The 16,736-nt window shown below is 43.6% G+C and overlaps 1 protein-coding gene across 1 annotated transcript in view; it reads right to left on the bottom strand.

The window, feature by feature from the left end:
- The window catches only part of PRPS2 (phosphoribosyl pyrophosphate synthetase 2), a 42,332-nt gene extending 27,639 nt beyond the window's left edge, over positions 1-14,693 (bottom strand). Inside the window, exon 1 of the mRNA XM_036745354.1 lies at positions 14,361-14,693. Within this exon, the coding sequence (XP_036601249.1) occupies positions 14,361-14,482 (122 nt within the window). The 5' untranslated portion in view covers positions 14,483-14,693. The remainder of the gene's footprint in view (positions 1-14,360) is intronic.
- Between the last annotated feature and the right edge of the window lie 2,043 nt (positions 14,694-16,736).

The raw sequence follows: 16,736 nt of genomic DNA, 5'->3' as shown, positions 1-16,736 counted from the left end.
ATTAGGTTCCTCCATTTTGCACGTGAAAAAATTGAGGCTCAGATAAATAAAGTAATTTTGCCCTGGTCACATGTCACAGATAGTCTTTGAATCAAGGTCTTCCAGACTTCACTCTATCTACTTCACAAAACTGCCATAAAAGCATCTTCTGAGGGAAATGGGGATGCTCAGTCACAGGGACTGAAAGATAAGAACAGAGGACAGAGACTGTACTGAGGATCCAAGTTATAGGAAGGCAGATTTCAAGAAAGACTTCCAACAATTAGAGCTCTCTCCAAATGGAAAGGGGCTGCCCTGAGAGCTAGTCTCCAATCAGAATTAGGTCTTCGATAAGAAGATAACTATCTGTCAGAGATACCACAATGGGGACTTACTCTGAAGACCAGGATTTTACTACAGAACTCTAAATCAATAATCTTAGGTGTGACTACTAAGGTCCTTTTTAATCCTAAAATTTTGTGAATGTCAATGTTTTATGGTGTGTTTGATCGATCCATCAATAAACACTGATTAAGCACCTACCACTTACTACTATGTTAACAGCTACTGTCCTAGGCACTGTCCAGTTGAGACAAAGTGAAAAGGAGGTTAAGCCAAGGTACCAGGAAGAAGTATATCAAGATCCCTCCCACAAAACTCTTCCAAACAGATCTAGAAAACAACCAGAGTGAATCCTAATCAGGAAATTTAAAAAGTGATTTTTTTTTTTTAAGCTCAGAGCAGCCTATAAAGACATACAGAAAGATCTGTGAATCCTGGGGATTGGGTTTGGCCAGGGGCACCGGGCTACAAAGAGCTCAGGGACTGAAAGAGGAACAAGACCATGCACCTGGGCACAACAAGGTCCCAGACCCAAAGAAGGGCATCTCAGACCTTGGCAGGAGGCAGGAATAGGTGCCAACTGGCAGCTCTGTTGCTAACCATTCAGTTCTGGGTTACAGATCCAGGAGAAGACCTGTGCCCCAGTGGTGGTATTGCAGGTGCAGGCCTCAGGCTGTGTACCAAGGAAGAAGCAGAGAAGCAAGCAGCAGCTGTGTGGTGTCAACCCCACAGGAGCAGAGCCAGGGGGCTTAGTTCCAACTTCTAGCCCATCCTGAAGTCTTCAGAAAAATAACCACTCTCAGAACAAAGAGAAGCCTTCAGGTCTGTCACTCTGAAACAGCAGGGCTTTCCAGAGGGCTGATGGTGGCTAAGTCCAACAGCAATCCACTCAAACTCCAAAGGAGGCAAGCACACAGGCCTGTTGTTCAGACACAAACCCAGGTCAAGAACTTGCAGAGCTCAGACTGGGGGGCAGCAGTTAGACTTACCCTGGATCAGACCACTTTGTGGGAACACTGAAAGCTTGAAGATCTCTAGACTGAGCTGTCCCTAAGATCTTGGAATAACATAACACTCAATACCACAAGAAAGGAGCAGGAGGACCAGCCCAGACAAGGAAGAACAGACAACCAACCAAAAATCCCACCTTAAAAAACTGGAGACAGAGATACTTAACCCAAGTGAAAGAAATGGCTCCACAACACCTACAAGCAAAGTTTCAAAGGAAAAAAAACAGTGTGGGCATAAATTTAACTAGAATTACTGGAAGAGATAAAGCAAGAATGGTTTTTTAAGAGTTAAAAATGTTTTTATAAATGAAATGAGAAAAAAAATGGAAATGGAAAAAACAACTGGAAAGGGAATTAACAGCTTGGCACAAGAGGTACAAAACCTTGTCCAAAATATCAACCTCTCTAGAAACTAGAATGGACCAAATAAAAACTGATGACTTCCTGAGACACTAAGAAATATTAACACAAAGTCAAAATGCTGAAACAAAAGAGAATTTGAGGTATCTTGGAGTGAAAACAAGTGACATGGAAAATAAACTTGCAAGAAAATTTAAGGATCACTGGACTGCCTGAAATCATGACCAAAAAAGGGCCTAGACATTCTTTTCAAGGAATCATAAAAATGCCCGGATTGTTTATATCCCGAGAGCAAAGTAGAAATAAAATTCACTAGTCACTTCCTGAAAGAAACTACCAAATAAAACCTGTCAGCAACATTGGAGCCAAAATCCAGAGTTTTCAGGCCAAAGAAAGAATCCTACGAGTAGCCAGAAAGAAAGAATTCAAGTACTGGGGAATAATAATAATAAGGACCAGACATGATTTAGCAGCCACAACTGAAAAGGAATAGAGAGCTTGGAAAACAATATTCCAGAAAGCAAAGGGTATAGGCTTACAACTGAGAATAATTTACCCAGCAAAACAGAGTGTGATCTTTTTGTTTTCTCAAAAAAAATTTTTTTTTTCAAATTATATGTTAAAACAATTTTAACATTCTTTTAAAAAATTTTGAGTTCCAAATTCTCTCCCACACCTTCCTGGAGAAGGCACACAATTTGATATACAAGTACAGCAATGAAAACAAATTTACGTATTAGCCATGTTGTGAAAGAAATCACAGACCAAAAAACTCCAAGAAAAATAAATAAGGAAAAAAAAGCATGCTTTAATCTGTATTCAGACTCCATCAGTTTTTTCTCTGGTGGTGAATAGCATTTTTCATCATAGGTCCTTTAGAATGGTCTTGGGTTACTGTATTTCTGAGGATAGCTAAGTCATTCACATTTGGTCATCTTACAATAGCACTCTTAACGTACACTGTTCTGTTGATTCTGCTTATTTCGCATTGCATCAGTTCATGTAAGTCATTCCAGGTTTTTCAAAAAACATCCTGTTCACCATTTCTTATAGCATTATAGTATTCCACAACTTTTTCAACCATTCTCCAATTGATAGGATTCCTTGCAATTTCCGATTCTTTGCCACCACAAAATAAAAGCTGCTATAAATGTAGGTCTTTTTCCTTAAAAAAAAAAAAATCTATTTGGGATATCAAACTAGTAGTGGCATTGCTGGGTCAAAGGGTCTGCACAGTGTTATAACCCGTTAGAGTTAGTTCAGAATTGGTTTCCAGAATGGTTAGATCAGTACACAACTCCAACAACAACGCATTAGTGTCCTGATTTTCCCACATCCCCTACAACAGATGTCATTCTCCTTTTATGTCACGTTAACCAATCTTATAGGTGCAAAGTTGTACTTCAAAGTTATTTCCTTTTTTTAATAGTTTTTTATTTTATTTTACCAGAACACAAATACAAAATAGAGAAAACAAAAACATATCATAAACTTAAATATTGAAACTTAACTATAAAGAAAGAAAAAAGAGCATGTCACGTACATAGCAGAACATGAGAGGATTCAAAATATGTAACAATAAATTTTAATTTCAAGAAAGCCTGTATGATAAATAATACACCTTGTTTGGAGAATTGTCCATCTTTTCTTTGCTTCCTTGTGTTTTCTTTTGTTCTCTGTTGTGCACTTTTTTAACTTTGTTCTTTTTTCCCCTCTCCCAACCCCCCCCCCGGGAAGGCTGCAATATAATTTAGATGTTTCTTGATATATACATACACATACAAGTATATACACACACATACATATATACATGCGTATATAGACATACAGTTTCCCAAACGTACTCTACTCCTTATCTTTGGTTTTTTTTTATGTTTGTATATATCTTTTGTTTCCTATCCCTCCTGCCTCTTCTACTTTGCTTCTACCCGCTACATCATGCTCCTATTACTTGCCTACCCGCCTCCTCTGCCAACCAACCTGCTCTCCTATTACCTGCCTTCCCATCTCTAAGGATCCCTCCCCTATCCTCCCATTCCCATTAATCTAAACTCCCTTTACCTATTCCCTCATTCTCCCCTCTAGAAATCCCTCCCTTGTCCTCTCCCCCACACCCCTACCATTTTATTTCTTCCAAATTTAGAAGACTTTTATATTCTTCTAAATATGTATGTATTGTTCCCTCTGAAACCCATTCCCAATGAAAGCAGGTTACCAGAACTACCAGCCCTCCTCCCCCATCTAAATCTTCTGTATCCTTTCTTCCTCTTGCACCTCTTTTGTATAAAATAGTTACTGTTTTTAGTTGTTCCTAAATGGTTTTACTTTTTAAATTCATATCATAGTCAGGTTTATCCTCCTCTTTCTTATGAGCTTGACAACTGTTAATAAGAATGTTAGACATACATTTTACATTTTATGTCATATAAAAGGTAAGCAGTCTCTTCTTATGAATCCCTCATAATCAGTCTTTGGCATGTGTCTTATGTTTCTCCTGGGTCTTGTATGTCGAATCTTCTATTAAGTTGAGGATTATTTTTAACAAAGTCTTGAAAGTCTGTGGGTTTGTCAAATGTCCATTTTTTTCAAGATAATACTGAAATTTGAAGGGTATGATATTTTTGGCCGAGCCCCAGGTCTTTTGTTCTTCAATATACTGTGTTCCAAGACCTGAGGCCCTTTAATATCTCTGCTGCTAGGTCTTGTGCAATTCTGATTGTGGTACCCTCATATTTAAATTGTTTTAATCTTGATGCTTTTAATATTTTATCCTTGAGCTGGGGGTTCCGGAATTTGACTATGATATTCCTATAGGATCTCTTTTAAGTGGTGTTCGATGGATTTTTTCTATTTCTACTTCCCCGCCTTGTTCTAATGCTTCAGGACAATTTTCTTTAATTATTTCTTGTATTACTGTATCAAGATTCTTTCTCTGATTGTAACTTTCAGTTACTCCGATTATTTTTATATTTTCTCTTCTTGATCTATTCTCCAAATCTGCTGTTTTTCTTGTAAGATGTTTCACTTTCTCTTCTATTTTTCTTTATTCATGTTTTGTTTAATTATTTCTTGATCTCTTATAATTTCGTTGGTTTCACTCTGCCTAATTCTAATTTCCAAGGCGTCATTTTCCTCCTTGAGATTCTGGATCTCTTTTTCTCATTAGTTGACTTTCCTTTCATATCCTTCTTATTTTTCTTGGATTATTTTTATTTTTTTTAGTTTTTCCACCATCTCTGTCATTTGATTTTTAAAGTCTTTTTAAAGATTTTCTATAAATTCTTTTTGGGCAAGTGACCATCTGACGCTGCTCTTTGGGGGTTTCTTTACTTCAATACCCTCCTCTGAAGATGAACCCCGGTCATCTCTATTCCCGTAATAGGTTTCTATGGTTGGATTCTTTGTCCTTTGCCTGTACATTTTTTTTTGGGTGGTAATTTGATTTTTGTAATCACCTCTAGCTCTGGGGTATGGAAAATGGTGCCTCTTGCCCCAGATCTTCAGTTCTCCCTTCTAGCCTGGAACCAAAGCTAAACCTCCAACCTCCTGTAAGTGCCCACAGCCAGGGGCTTTCTGCCCCACTGCTTCTGCACTCACCGGCACGGGCCGGTTCCTTCTCGCTCCCTCTGCTCTTTGCAGCACAGCTGGATCTAGCGTCCCTCATCAGCACACGTTCCTGAAATCTTCCTGGGCTCAAATGCACGACTCCCTTCACTATCCTGGGGTGAAAGATGCCAGTGGCTGGGGTGGAGGCAGACTCTCAGACCAACTAAACCCAGGACTTGCTGCTAGATGTTGAAGCACCTTGCCGAATGTTGTTAAAATGGAACCAAGGGGCAGCTAGGTGGCACAGTGAGTAGAGCACTGGCCCTGGAATCAGGAGGACCTGAGTTCAAATCCAGCCTCAGAAACTTGACACACATACACTGTGTGACCTTGGGCAAGTCATGTAACCCCAACTGCCCTGCCTTCCTTCCTAGAAAAAAAAAATTTAAAAAAAAATTAAAACGGAACCAAGCCTGGAGGTGTTTACTCTTCACAGGGATCAAGCATGGTCCTGGGACTTTTCTTCAGATCTTCTCAAACTGTCCCAGGAAGATCCTGGTTGTGCCCCTCTTCTTCTATGTCTCCACCCACACTTTGTTCACCCTAAGGTGCTATTTTAACTCTTTTATGGGGAAAATCTTGAGAGCTTGGAATTTTCTGACCTACTCCGCTATCTTCCCAGAATTCTCTAGAGTGTAATCTCATAGGGAAAAAAATGTACCTTACATTTTGGTGACAGAATAGCAGAATAGTATTCTGCTACAAGAAAAGATGGAGGGGATAGTTTCAGAGAAACCAGAGGCGACTTTTTTTTATTCAGAATGAAGTGAACAGAACCAAGGGGCCAATTTATAGAAAGACAACAATACTACGAAGTCAAATAACTGAAAAAACTTAGGAACTCTGACCAACCACAGTTCCAGAGGCCTAATTAATGAATTCCATGTTCTGAAAAGGGCGAAACCACTCAAGAGTGCAAAATAAGCCATTTTGGAGGGGTATGGCCAATGTGAAAATGTGTTTTGCTTGACTATACATGTTAGTTTCTTTTTCTATGGGGGTGGGGATTTTGAGAACAAACGTACTAGCATGGTGGGGGGGGGGGGGGCGGGGTGGGGGGGCGCATTCAAGAAGCCTGCACGTAGAAAGGGATGCTTGAGATAAGTCTTTAAGTTAGAGATTCTAAGAGGCAGAAATGAGAAGGGGAGTCCATTATGGATGGGAGACGGGGCAAAGCAATAAAGTAAAGCAAAGAATGTCTATATCTCAACAATGTTGCCACAAGCATTAAACTGCTTCAGATTATAAATTATTCTTTAAAACTCAAAGCCAACATTTTCTTTCACAATTTTTTCAAATTCAATTTCATACATAGTACTTTGAATATCACAGTCTTAAATATGTATGGGGACATGCACATTACAAAAGAACACAAGTCCTTTTTTTTTTTAATCTTCCTCCCTCTTCTTTCCTGTGGGGTAAGATACCCAACTGAGTATGTATGGTATTCCCCCTCAGGCCAAATCCCCTCACCTGCCCTCTCCCCTCCTCCCACAGAACTGCTTCCTCTTGCCACCCTTATGCGAGATAATCCACCCCATTCTATCTCTCCTTATCTCCCTCTCTCAGTATGTTCCTCTCTCATCCCTTAATTTGATTTTATTTCTTTTAGATATCTTCCCTTCATCTTCAACTCACCCTGTGTCTGCTCTCTCTCTCTTTTATACACACACACACACACACACACACACACGCACGCACACACACAGATATATACATACATACACCTTCACTTATATATACATAAACATATATATATATATATGCATATTCCCCTCAGCTACCCTAATACTGAGGTCTCATGAATCATACACGTCATCTTTCCATGTAGGAATGTAAACAAAACAGTTCAACTTTAGTAAGTCCCTTGTGATTTCTGTTTCTTGATTACTTTTTCATGCTTCTCTTGATTCTTGTGTTTGAAAGTCAAATTTTCTATTCAGAAAGGGGGGGATGATGGAGGGGAGGTCAGATGGGGGTGGAGGTAATCAAAAACAAACACTTTCGAAAGGGGACAGGGTCAAGGGGGAAAATTCAATAAAGGGGGATGGGTTGGGAAGGAGCAAAATGTAGTTAGTCTTTCACAACATGAGTATTATGGAAGGGTTATACATAATGATACCCATGTGGCCTAGGCTGAATTGCTCGACTTCTTAGGGAGGGTGGGTGGGAAGGGAAGAGGGGAGAGAATTTGGAACTCAAAGTTTTAAAAACAAATGCTCAAAAAACAAGAAAAAAAGTTTTTGCATGCAACTAGAAAATAAGATACACAGGCAATGGGGCGTAGAAATTTATCTTGCCCTACAAGAAAGGAAGGGAAAAGGGGATGGGAGGGGAGTGGGGTGATAGAGGGAAGGGCTGACTGGGGAACAGGGCAACCAGAATATAAGCCATCTTGGAGTGGGGGGGAGGGTAGAAATGGGGAGAAAATTTGTAATTCAAACTCTTGTGAAAATCAATGCTGAAAACTAAATATGTTAAATAAATAAATTTAAATTTAAAAACAAAAAACAAAAGAACACAAGTCCCGTATTGTTTTCTAGAGTAACCTATTCTGAATGAGGAAGAAATGTTTATTAAGAATTCAGGAAGGGGCAGCTAGGTGGCGCAGTGAGTAGAGCACTGGCCCTGGAGTCAGGAGGACCTGAGTTCAAATCCGACCTCAGACACTTGACACTTGTACTAGCTGTGTGACCTTGGGCAAGTCACTTAACCCCAATTGCCCTGCCAAAAAGCAAAAAAAAAAAAAAAAAAAAAAAAAGAATTCAGGAAAGAGTACCCTTTGATCCAGCAATACCACTGTCAACAACAAAATGACCCTCCCCCAGAAATTATTTAATCTATTTTGTATTCACTTCTATGTGTACATAATATGTCCCCATAAAAAGAATACAAGGGAAGGTACAATTTTCTGTCTCTGCATCCTCAGCACCTGGTAAAGTACCTGGCATTAAATACATGAGCACTCGTTGAACTGAACTGACTTCCTGATTGGAAGGCTGCCCCCTTTGTGCTTATCATGTCAAACCCAGTGAGCAAGGACTATTTGTTTTCATTATAAATACATTCAAACGCTTAAATAAAATCTTAAATCTAGAAATGTAGTCTATTCTAATGCTTCCCCTTCAAACTAATGTTACATTTAAATTGCATTCTAACTTGAATGACTTATCTAAAAAGCACACCCTTAGAGAGGCATAATTAATAACACCAACGTTGAGTACTGGTCTCCTTCTCTGGCTTAAGACAAAAGCTATCAAGTTACTAGGCATTTTGGGAGCACTCATTTTATAAGTCAGAGAGCAGGAGGGTTGGGCAGTTAACTTGGTAAAGGATACTACTGAGAATCTGGAAGTGCAAACCAAGCGTGGGGGGAAAAGAGAAAGTGGGTGGCTGGAAATATGAGCAAAGAATAAGAAATTGGGGAGACTGAACAGTCAGTGCCTGGAGAGTGACGGCTTGTATACTTTTTGTGGAAATGTATTATGTACATGTATAAGTAAACATAAGATAGATTAAATAATTTCGGGGGGGGGAGTCAGTTTGTTGTTCACAGAGGTTACACAGGGAACCATGGAAGGATAGGGAAGAGTGAGTAAAAGACATTAGGGGACAAGACTAGAAGAACTGTGAAAAGTTCAGGGAGTGGGAATCAGAGGAAATAAGGCTGGCTGCTCAGGTGAAGAACAATTTCAAGCTGAACTCCTCGGGTTACAGGGAGAACCAAGTGAAAAACAAAATGTGCTATTTTCAAGGACCTAGGACGGACTGGCTATACGAGACTGAGATTTGTTATTCAGTGGACACCCACATTACAAGAGCTTCTTCTAATACCAAAAAAAGTTATAAGGGTTCTAGTTTTTCTTTTTCAACAGGAGTTGGGGAGGTGGGAAGGAAAGAAGATAAATGTTAACTAAGTAGAAAAAAAAAAAGGCACAACCTGCAAACCTGATCTGAATGGCTGTGCATCATTAATACATTATAATCAAGTTTCACTGTGGGGTAACTGTAGCCTCACTGGGTAATCATCCAAGGTACAAATGGATCATTTCCAAAAATTAAATTGCAAAGCAAATGGAAGCTATGGAAGGTCCCTATTTGCTTTTACATGTTACTGGGTGGTGAGGTTGGAAACACAATGTAGGCTCAATCTGAGCTAGACTTGCCCACAAGCCAGTGAATATCAGAAGTGGGTCTCGAATCCAGGGCATGCTCAAAGCTAGTCAGTGAATGTGTGTTGAGCGATTGAGGTTTCTTTACAATCTGGACCTGAGGATGTATTTTGGTTCTGTCAAACAGATGTTCCTCTGTGCTATATCGTGCTGGGAAAGTGAGTGTCTTGCCTGGACAGGACAGTCTGCTTTCAATGGGATGGCATATTTGGCGCTGGCAAGGATCTTAAGAGCCATCTTATTCCAGTCACCTCATTCTACAGATGGTCTTGCTGAGTCAGCTTCCTTAAGTGTGCAAGACAGGATCTGAACTGAAGCTTTCACTCTAGAGTCAAGCACAACTTAAGAGTCTATCAACTCCCACTCATGCGGCCCCTTCCATTTTTGACATGCCAAGGGGCTGATGGCTAAAGGAGGTGGAGACCCTATAACCCAAGTCACCCTTTCTTTACACTCTGGATGAGATAGTCTCTTCAGAGACATCTTTATCTCCCTGCTCAAAGGCTGGAGGGAAGGGATAAGAGGCAGAGGGCAAAACAAAGCAGTTAGCAAGTCAATAAGCATTTACTAAACACTTAGAGTGCCTAGCACTGTACTGAATTCTGGCTGGGGATACAACAGTTCTTGACTGAGCTCAGGAAGTTCACATTCTAATGGGGGAGAGGTAACAGGAAACAAGGACATACAAGGCACATACATGCAGATGGTCCCTTCAGAGACATCTTTACCTCCTGCACAAAGGTGGGAGGGAAGGGATAAGAGGCAGAAGGCAAAACAAAGCACTTATAGGGTCAGGCACTGTGCTAACTCCTGGGGATACAAAGAAAGGAAGGATAGTTCCTGACTGAGCTCAAGAAGTTCACATTCTATGGGGGAGAGATAAGAGGAAAAAGGACAGACAAGGCACACACAGACTAAATGGAAGGTAATCTCAGAAGGAGGCACTAGCAGCTGGAAGGTGGGAGGACTAGGAAAGGCTTCCTGCAGAAGACAGAATTTGAGCAGAGGAGCGAAGGAAGCCAAGAAAACAGAGAGGGAGGTAAGGGAATGAAGCACTCCAGGCATCAAAGATAGCTAGTCTAAAGGCAGAGACAGGTGATGAAGAATCTTGTTTAAGAGACTGTAGCTGGCTGTCGAGGTGCAGTGGCTAGAGCCCTGGGCCTGGCATCAGAAGACCGGAGTTCAAATCTGACCTTGGTCACTCACTAGCGGTTCAACCCTGGGCCAAGTCACTTTATTTTTGTTTGCCTTAGGTTTCCTCAGCTGTGAAATGGGGATAATAACAGCACCTACCCCATATGTGAGGATTAAATGAGATATTTCTAAACAGTGCTTAGCACAGTGCCTGGCACATAGTAACCCTACATAAAATGATCATTCACTCTCTCTTCCCAACAGGCCGATGTTAGATTGTAGAGTGCACACAAGGGAGTAAAGTGTAATAAGACTGGAAGGTTAGGAAGGGTTCAGGCTATAAAGAGCTTTAAAGGCTGAACAGGGACTTTCTATTTGGTTCTACAACAGGGAGCCACTGGAGCCCATTGAATGGGGTTAGGGTCGGGGCAGCAGGAGGTGACATGGTCGGGTCTATGCTTTAGAAGTCACCTTGGCAACTGAACGAAGGATGTTTGAGAATGGGGAGAGACTTGAGGGGGAAGACCAACCAGAAGGCTAGGTAATGAATGATGATGGCCTATACTGGAGTTTTATGAGTGAGGAAAAAAAAGGGGACATATATGAGAGATGTCATGAAGGTAGAAACGACAGCATTTCACAAAACTCTGGATGTGTGGGGTGAACTGGCGTTGGAGTCAAAATGAGGGCTAAGGCCTTGACAATAACAGGCAAGGTGGGAAGAAGAAAGGTCTGCGGAGGAAGATAACCACGTTATATTTTGAAGTGCTGAGTTTAAGATATCGATGGGACTTCCAGTTTGAGATGTCCAACAGGCCTTTGGTGATAGGAGTGTGGAGGTCAGAAGAGGGATTATAGCTGGATAAATAGATTACCTATAGAGAAGAAAACCAGACCCATGGCAGCATAGTATACAGTATAGTAAGAGAAGGCCCAGGAGAGAGCCTTAGGGGGAACCCAAGTATAATATTAATTAAGGTGGGACATTTTTACTGTTTTCTCTTTTAGCACTTATGTACCTCCTTGCTCCAAGGGAAAGCCTGGTTTGCATAGGTCTGAGTGACAGTCTGTGACGCCAGAGGCTTTTAGGCCACATAGGTTTGAGTCCCAGGTTTGTGCCACTTTTGGGTCCCATGGGTTTGAGCCGCACATTGTGACGCCTTTTGACCCTAAATAAGATATATAAACCCAGAGGTTGGCCTTCTTCCTTGGGGCTCTCAGTCACTGAAACAGCGGCGTGGGACTCTGGGCAGCCTTTTTAAGTGCCCCCGGCTGGTAAACCCAGATGTTGATGCTTTCCTGGTAACTAAGAATTGTGATTTGGTCTGTTTATATTGTGTATGTTTGTAATTTGTATTTGCTCTGAAGTTCAGGGTACTGGCCTTTCCTCCTGAACTAAGTGAATGATATTTGTATGTTGGATTAAAGTAAGATTGTTAACCCCTTAACGTTGCTTTCCTTAGTAAAGGCAGATCAAAGAACCTGTGCTGGTTGTCGTTGGTTTTACACAGCCCAGTAGCTGCTAGCCCAATTGTTGCTACACCAAGGCATGATACGAAGAATCAGGAGGAGTCACACAGAATCAGAGGAAGCAAAGTCACAAATTTTGGTGTGTCTGGGAGAAGGATCAACTGCGTCAAATGCTACAGAAGTCATTAGATCTGGCAAATTAGAGACCATTGGGAACTCTTTGGAGTTTACGTGTTGAGGACAAAACCTAGATGACAGGGAGTTTAGAAGAGCTAATATAACTACCTGGGTTATAGACTACAGAAAAAAAATCAACCTATTAGAATAATCTGACAATGGAGGTAATAGGTGCACCTATCTCCCAGGGTTATATTGAGGGTATCTGTAAATTTGGAAAGCACTCTAAATACTAGCTAGTCTTAAGAAACTTGGGAGATTCATTAAACCAGTTGTAACGAGAAGTCAACAGCAAAGCGCAGATACCCTCTGACCAGGGATACCACACTCCAGAGATCAAAGAAGGAGAGATAGGACCCACATGTACAAAAATATTTACAGCAGCTCTCTCTGTACTGCCCAGAACTGGAAACTAAAGAAGTGCCCATCAAATGGAGAACGGCTGAATAAATTACCATATGTGAACGTTAACAGAAAAATCTGGGAAAACCAGTATGAAGTGAGGCCCCATGTGAAGAGAACCAGGAGAACAATTTATACCATAAAGGATACTGATAAGATAAAAACAGATTTGGCCATCCCCCATGCCTGGAATGCTTGCTTTCCTTATCTCTGCGTCCAGGCTTCCCTGTTATTTTTCTTTTTGTAAAAGAATCCACTAAAATGCCACCTTTCGCAAGAAGCCTTTTTCCCCAGTTCTAAGATCACCTACAAGTTATTCTGCACCAGGTGTCTCAAACGGCTGAGAACGCACTAAGACTTTTGGGACACGCCGTACTTTTGTTCTGCCTCCTCCATTATAAACCCTGAACTCAGGGCGGGCATCGGGTTAGACAGACAGGAGCATCACGAAAATTCGGGGAGGATCCAGGAAGAGGTCACTAACAGTGATGAAGGATGGGGAGTTCAATCTGATGGGGGAGGGGCAGTTCTTGGGCTTCCTGCGCAGCCCCAGGCCTTTTCTTATTCCCAGGGCCCAGAACATAAAGCACACTTTTTAGCGCCTAATAAACGTTTTATGACTTAACGACTCCGTTCAAGGGCAAACACCGGAGGGCCCACAAAGAACCGGGGTGCCCACTCATTTCCTGATAGCCTTGAAGGTTTCAGGACTTTAAGACCGACAATTTCGGGCCCGGACAACGTGGGGATTTGCTCTGCTCTGACTGACTATGCATCCTGGTTACAAAGGGTTTTGTTTTCCTTCTCCATCTCTGGGGGTGGGGGGAAGGTAAATAAGGAGAAAATAGATGCTCGTTAATGGGGGGGAAGGGGGCTAAAAAGCCAATGCCTCTATGACTTCCTTCCAAGATCTGACAACTGGGACGGGGCGGGGAAGTGTGTGTGTTGGGGGGGTGGTGAGGAGCAGCCACGAAGCTCCTTTTCCGCACCCGCAGGCCTCCACCCCGCCAGCCTAGGGGGTAAAGCGAGCTTCTGGGATTGCGGGCTAAACTGTTTGGAAAAGGCTTTAGGGAAGCACAGACGAAAGGACGATGTTTACAATGGTGGGGGCGGAAGCTCGGTGCCCAACCAGGCCGCGTCACGGGAATTCCGCGACCAGCTCCCACTGCCATCCCCACCCCCACCGCCGTCTCCCCACGAGGCCTCGGCGATAACCGAGGAAGCTGCGCGGACGCACAGGGCCCAGCCTCGGTCCCGGGCATGGACAGATCACGTCACACGCACACCCCTCCGCTCCCCCTCCCCCTTCCCCTCCCCCCGTAGGAGAGACGGCGATGATCCCGCCCCCCGGAAGTGGCTCCTCCAACCGAGGCTGGAGGGCGGGACATCCGCGACAACCCAAGCCGCGGGACTGGGGGCACGCTGCGTCCCTTCCCGCTCCACGGCTCCCGCGCATACAGGGCCTCCCCCGACTCTCATTCACTCCGGCCGTCCCAGGCCTCTAGCTGACGGCCCCCGCCTACTACCCGCTCCTCCCCCGCAGCTTTGCGAGCGGGTACCTGAGTGATCAGCCCCTCCCCCGCCCCCCGCACGATCCTCCCCGGAGCCCGCGCTGACACAGCCCCGGCGGCCTCAGCCCCCGCCTGGCCCGCGTGCTTCCTCCTCCGTCTCCCCGCGCCATCCTTCTCCCGCTCGCGCTCGCGCTCACCTGGTCTCCTGGTTACTGAATTTTTTGGTGACCACCTTGCCCAGCTCCAGCCCCAGCCTGTCCGCCACCTTCTGGGACAGGTCCTGGTGCGAGCTGCCGCTGAACAGCACGATGTTGGGCATGGCGGGCGCTCGGCAGGGGTCTGCGGCGGCGACAGCGGCTACTGCTTCTGCTGGTGGCGGGAGCCGGAGCGGGAGGAGGCGGGAGACGGAGTCTGCAGGGGCGGGGCCGGGGCAGGGCTCCGCCTCAGCCACTGTGGGGAGGAAATGGCCCCGCAGCCGCCCGGGGGGAGGTGCCGGGGCCGGCCCCTCCTTCCCCGGGCCTGCAGGGGGCGGGGCTGAGGCGCGCTCCGCCCTCGGGGGCGGGGCCTCGGGCTTTGGGCAGGAGGGTATTTAAATGTGCTGGAGAGGAGGGCAGACTCGCGCCCCTTTTCCTTTGCTTGCGGTTCCCGAAGGGCTGGCAGTGTTTTTAAAAAACAGTCAAATCCCTGTGGTTTCCACTCTCCTTCCCACCCCACATGTCCGAGTTTAAGTAACTTTACCCTAAAGGGATTCAAAGGACTAATCATCCAACTATTACGCTGCCAAAGGTCTGACCAAGCGCATAGTAGGCGCTTAATGTTTGAGAAGGCAGGCTAGCTGCCGCCCTGGATAGAGCAAGGCGCTGGAGCGCGGAAGACACGAGTTCAAGTTCGACCTCAGACACTAGTTGTGTGACCCTGGGCAAGTCATTTAATCCTGTTTACCTCAGTTTCCTCATCTGTAAAATGAATTGGAGAAGGAAATATCGACACCTTTGCCAAGAAATAAGACTGAAATGACTCACCAACAATGTTTGTTAAACAAGCTGGGGGACCCCAAATTAAGAAGGAGAGTCAATAAGCATGAAGCTTGCCTTGCAGAGGGAGGTGGTAACCTACCCCCACCCCCATTCAATAAACTGCATGCTCATCGCTTCTGGGATCAAATATAAAATCCTTTGGCATTCAAATTCCCTCATGAGTTGTACTGTCTGCCCCTCACCCAAAATAATAATAACTCTGCTTTCTAGTGATTTGCTGTTTGTTTCTCCATTCCTTGACTCCAGGCCTTTTCACTGGTTGTTTCCCATTCTTGTCATTCCCTTCCTCTTCACTCCAACCTCCTGACTTCCTTTAAGTGCCTGCTAAAATCCTGCCTTCTACAGGAGAGCCTTCCATGGTCCCCTTTCATGCCAGCGCCTTCCTTCTGTTGATTATTGCCAATTTGCCCTATTTGTACCTCGTTCGTACATAGCTGTTTGCATGTTGTCACTTCCATTGAATTGTGAGCTCCTTGAAGGCGGGGTCTGTCTTTTCTTTGTACTCCCATCGATTTAGCACAGTGCTCACATGTTTAATGTTTATTGACTGATTCTCATCCTTCACTTGGCTTCAATGAGTTTGTTGGTTTAACAGTTGATAAACATTAAGCGCCTATTATGTGCCATGCACTGTGGTAAATTCTGGGTAAATAGTACCTGATCTCGAGGAGATTACAATCTAATGGAGGAAAGACAACACAGGAAAGCAAGCTGGAGGGGTGGGGGTGGGGGTGGGGTGGAGTCAAGGGAAGGAAAAGGTCCTGGGAGTGTTGGGCATTTAAGTCTTTTTAGGTCTTCGTGTATAATTTTCTTCCTCATGATCTGTATACTTAATTCTTATTATGAACCTTGCTAGGTTACAATGGGAGAGATGAGATAAAAACTAAGAGTTGCACATTCACACGGCTAATGGCCCAGATGGAGTCTTCCTGTCTCCAGTCTAGCACTCCAACTTCTATGTTGTATTGCCTTTAAAAAGTAGGCTCTCTGTGAGGGATTCTTAACCTTTTTGTGTGTAATGGCAGTCAGGTAAAGCCTTGCACCCCTTCTCAGAATGATGCTTTTAAAGGAGTAAAATAAAGTACTTAGCATTACAAAGAAAACCAATTCTATTGAAAGTTATCTGTATATGTATATCTGTTATATGTATACATACATACATGAGGCAGCTAGGTGGCACAATGGATACGGGGAGTGCTGGACTCAGAGTCAGGAAGACCCAAGTTAAAATCCAGCCTCAGGAACTTCCTAGCTTTGTAACCTTGGATAAGTCACTAAACCTCTGTTTGACTATGGATTGGTGATCCACTGGAGAAGGAAATGACAAACCACTCCAGTATCTTTGCCAAGAAAACTCCATGGACACAGGCCCATGTGGTCACAAAGAGTCAGATACTACTGAACAACGACATATACATATATACCTACTGTAGATAAATAGACAGACAGATAGATAGATAGATAGATAGACAGATATTAAAGCTCACAGACTTGAGGTTAAAAATTCCTGCTCTAGATAATTTTTTTTGAGTGGGG

The sequence above is a fragment of the Trichosurus vulpecula genome, chromosome 2, assembly GCF_011100635.1.
Source record: "Trichosurus vulpecula isolate mTriVul1 chromosome 2, mTriVul1.pri, whole genome shotgun sequence".
Classification (NCBI taxonomy): Eukaryota; Metazoa; Chordata; class Mammalia; order Diprotodontia; family Phalangeridae; genus Trichosurus; species Trichosurus vulpecula.
This window is presented reverse-complemented; position numbering and strand designations above follow the sequence as displayed.